Genomic DNA, 3,415 nt, shown 5'->3' with positions numbered 1-3,415 from the left:
CACGGCGGCGCATTATACGCGGCAAAACAAAAAATACACTAAACAACAACAGTAACACACACACACACAAAAGGACAACAACAACAACAAAATACCCTGGAGGAGTTAGTTAGAAAGCGGAGTTGACGGTGTTTCCTTTGCCCCACTCTCACCCTGTATCTATAATATAATCTATACGCATACAGAGGCAATTAGTTGCCCTCCTCTGGCGTACGCGCAGCTGCCACATCGGCGTCTGTAGCGAATCCATTAGGAAGCGCAGCAACATTCTTTGGGTCTGATATATATATATATATTATATTATATATATTCCGTGGAGTGAGTGGGTTCGGCGTGTTCCCTTGCCGTTGCAAAGTCTGGGGACAACAACGTTGACGGGGAGTGCATGTCAGCAACAGCACCGTATCGAGGCTCCGCCACGTTGTCTTCCTTGGCGGGGCAATGGGAAACGGAGAACCCCCGCGCAGGATGCTTCTCCGCTTCCGAGCCTCAAGTCAACGGCCCACTGGCAAATGAGACGGCAGGGACTGATGCAGGGGAGGACCCTCTCAGCAAAGCAGGGAAAGGGCTGATCACATCGTGGACGGATTCACAGGAGCTGCGTTTCCCACCGACGGTGCACCGTTGCGGCCAATTGCTTGGCCGCGGCCGCCAAGGCACAGTTTGGCTTTGCGAAGACATGCATCGTTCTGGGGAATACTACGCAGTGAAGACGATTGAGGTACCGTCCTTGGCTGCTGTTCCCGTGCATCAGGTAATTCAGAAGCTAAGGAACCTCCCAGGCAACAAGTTGAATCCGCCCCCCGTCACCACTCCCAAGAGCATTGTATTGGACGCATCCTTTTTGGAGGAGGGGCGTCTTTGGCAGCAACTTTGTCACCCTGGATTGGTGCAGTTTTATGGAGTTGAGACGGATGTGGGGACGGGTGGGACCGCCGTTTGCCGCGTTTACTTGGAATACATGTCGGGCGGTTCGCTATTGTCCTTTGTTCGCCAGCACTATGAGGCAGGGCGACTGCGTGAGAGGGCATTGCGCTGGTTTCTAAACCCCATCGTTGAAGGCTTGGCGTACCTGCATGCCAATGACGTGGCGCATTTGGACGTCAAGGCGGAGAACATTTTGGTCACGTGGGGCGACGCACGCGCCGGCGACTGCGGCGACAGCCAAGTCAACGCCCAGCCTCGGTTTCCAGCGGCGAAGTTGGGCGACTTTGGCTGCGCACGCTTCCTTGGCACTCGAGCCCCGTCTACCGCCGCCAACGACAGAAGCAAGTTCAATGAACAGGGTCTGGCGCAGCTTGCCGGCGAAGTGCTTTCCGGCACGCCTGGGTTTATGGCACCGGAGGTGATTTTGCAGCTGCACACCACCTCCGATAGGTGCGGCACGGCGGCGGATGTGTGGTCGCTTGGCTGCACCATTCTCCAACTCCTGCGTGGTGCGCCTCCCACGCATGCCGGGTCAAACCCTGCCGCCATCCTCTTTGAGACCGCAACGCGTCCGGAAAAAATTTGGAGGTTTATTCCCCGCGTTGGGCGGGACTCCGACGCTTGTGGTGCGAGGAAGTCCATCTCCCCGAGGAAATTCCGTGAGGGCGTTGTCGTTTCCGCGACGCTGCGGGATTTGCTTCTGCAGTGCCTGCAGCCGGACCCCCGTAAACGCTCCACGGCGGCGCAGCTGTTGCAGCACCCCTTCTTTAAGCAGCCCTGCAGTGCCGCGGATGCCGCGGAGGGCCTTCTTGACCCGAGTCTGTTCTCTGGCCACGACAGCCGCTGTGGACTGAGGAACGAACCCTTGCTGTCCGGAACGGCGGGAAGCACGACCAGCACGCTCTTCGACGGTCTTTCAAGCAGCGAGGCGGGCAACGAGGGCGCTGACGACGACGCTGACGACGACGCGATGGTGGATATCTAATGGGTTTATTTGCTGTCGCGCTACTTCCACGGTTGTGTGGGGCCTGGGCCGGCTGATGCGGATGCGGATGCGGATGCGTTTCACTTCTACAACGACTTGTACTGCGGCGGTGCGGGGCAGTATATGCCTCCACTTTTACTTAACGCACAGCGGTACACCTCGCGACTACGACAAGCTGCAGCTAACTCCAGTACGAGGAAACTTTCGCACCTTCCCATCACCCCGGTTCGTGCCTTTTATCATCTTTTTTTTCCCGTATCATCTTTCTTCGAATTCGCCTTTTTTTTTTCGTCTTCGTTTTGTACGCTTATATATTTATAGTTATATATATATATATATATATTGGTCCTTTCCTTTCCTTTCCTTTCCTTGCCTTCCTTTGCTTTCCTTTCCCGCCCCCCTATTTCTCTGACTGTGCGGCCCCACGTGCGTGTGTCTGACCTGTAACCGGGTCGGGGGCACGGCGGGCGGCAGGGGCACGTTGTTGAGGACAAAAATGCAGCAACGCCGCCGCCGCCGCCGCCGCCGCAACAAAAATAAAAGAGAAAGTAACGAAAAAACGAGGCGCACTTCAGCGAGGAGGAAGCAGAACGTCTCCTCCTGTTGCCTTCGTCTTTGTACGTAAGACAGGTAAGCTGCTTCGTGGGTGGTCTTCTGTTTTTGCCTGTTGGTGTGTGTGTGTTTTTTTTTCTTCGACGCCACGCGAATTCGCCGCAAAGGCCGCACGGCGAAGTGAATATCAAACTCGACGAGGTGATGGACGAAGAGGGCGCCGGTGCACTTTGACTCCCTCGCTCTTGCAAGTTTGTTTCGCGCTCAGCGTCCTCGTGCCTGGTGTTGGCGTTGCGGGAGGGGAGGAGGAAGGGAACCGTTGTGCATGCGTGGGGTGAGCCTTGCTCGCTTGCCAATGACGTGCGTGACTATACGCGTTTGCCGCCCCGCTGGTTTTGCGGCCTTCGCTCTAATGCCATCCAGCTATCAATCTGTATATCGCTGTACCCTTCTATATAACGAGAGGAATATATAAAGTTGTATCTGTAGACTACCTCGGTCTCTTTGTCTGCGTGGGTGAGGATGGGGTTGCGAGGCTCCACCTGTGACTCTCCCGCCCACCCCACCCGCCTTTCTTTTTTTGTTTTTCCCCTCCTTTTTTTTTTATGTTTTCGTTGCTACTCTCCCTTGCGAAGGGGAATAACTCGAGAACACCATTTTGACGGGCCACTGTGCGGTCAGAGAAGAACTCGCAAGATTTGCTTTGTGTCGGTTATATATATATATATATATATGTCACTACATTTGTAGCTGTACCTGTGCGCAGGACGCGTTGTTCATTGCGTCCCCTCCCGGCAAAATCACAGGAGGAAAAGTGGGCGGGGGTGAAGAAGTAAAAAAAAAACTGATACACATATTCTTCACTTACTCACTCACCCAATCACCTACTGTGCTCCCCGGTTATATGTCACGGCAGAGTTGTTGCCTTTTTTTTTTTTCTTTTGAACTCTC

General features: G+C 54.4%; 1 protein-coding gene across 1 annotated transcript, besides 7 other annotated features; it reads left to right on the top strand.

Annotated features, from left to right (window-relative positions):
* Window positions 1-22: 22 nt before the first annotated feature.
* Window positions 23-90: a microsatellite.
* Window positions 91-280: 190 nt separating this feature from the next.
* Window positions 281-310: a microsatellite.
* A 75-nt stretch (window positions 311-385) lies between these two features.
* Window positions 386-1,912, top strand: Tco025E_09592 (protein kinase; the record flags this gene model as incomplete). The annotated part of the gene is made up of 1 exon (XM_029376404.1): window positions 386-1,912. The coding sequence occupies one exon, from the start codon at window positions 386-388 to the stop codon at window positions 1,910-1,912; it is 1,527 nt and encodes a 508-aa protein (XP_029223481.1).
* Window positions 1,913-2,220: 308 nt separating this feature from the next.
* Window positions 2,221-2,255: a microsatellite.
* A 3-nt stretch (window positions 2,256-2,258) lies between these two features.
* Window positions 2,259-2,305: a microsatellite.
* A 112-nt stretch (window positions 2,306-2,417) lies between these two features.
* Window positions 2,418-2,441: a microsatellite.
* Window positions 2,442-3,177: 736 nt separating this feature from the next.
* Window positions 3,178-3,198: a microsatellite.
* Window positions 3,199-3,324: 126 nt separating this feature from the next.
* Window positions 3,325-3,348: a microsatellite.
* Between the last annotated feature and the right edge of the window lie 67 nt (window positions 3,349-3,415).

This window comes from Trypanosoma conorhini (assembly GCF_003719485.1).
Source record: "Trypanosoma conorhini strain 025E chromosome Unknown Tco_14.4_contig_01184, whole genome shotgun sequence".
Taxonomy (NCBI): Eukaryota; Euglenozoa; class Kinetoplastea; order Trypanosomatida; family Trypanosomatidae; genus Trypanosoma; species Trypanosoma conorhini.
Note: the sequence above shows the minus strand (reverse complement) of the source record. Positions and strands in the feature narration are given on the sequence as shown.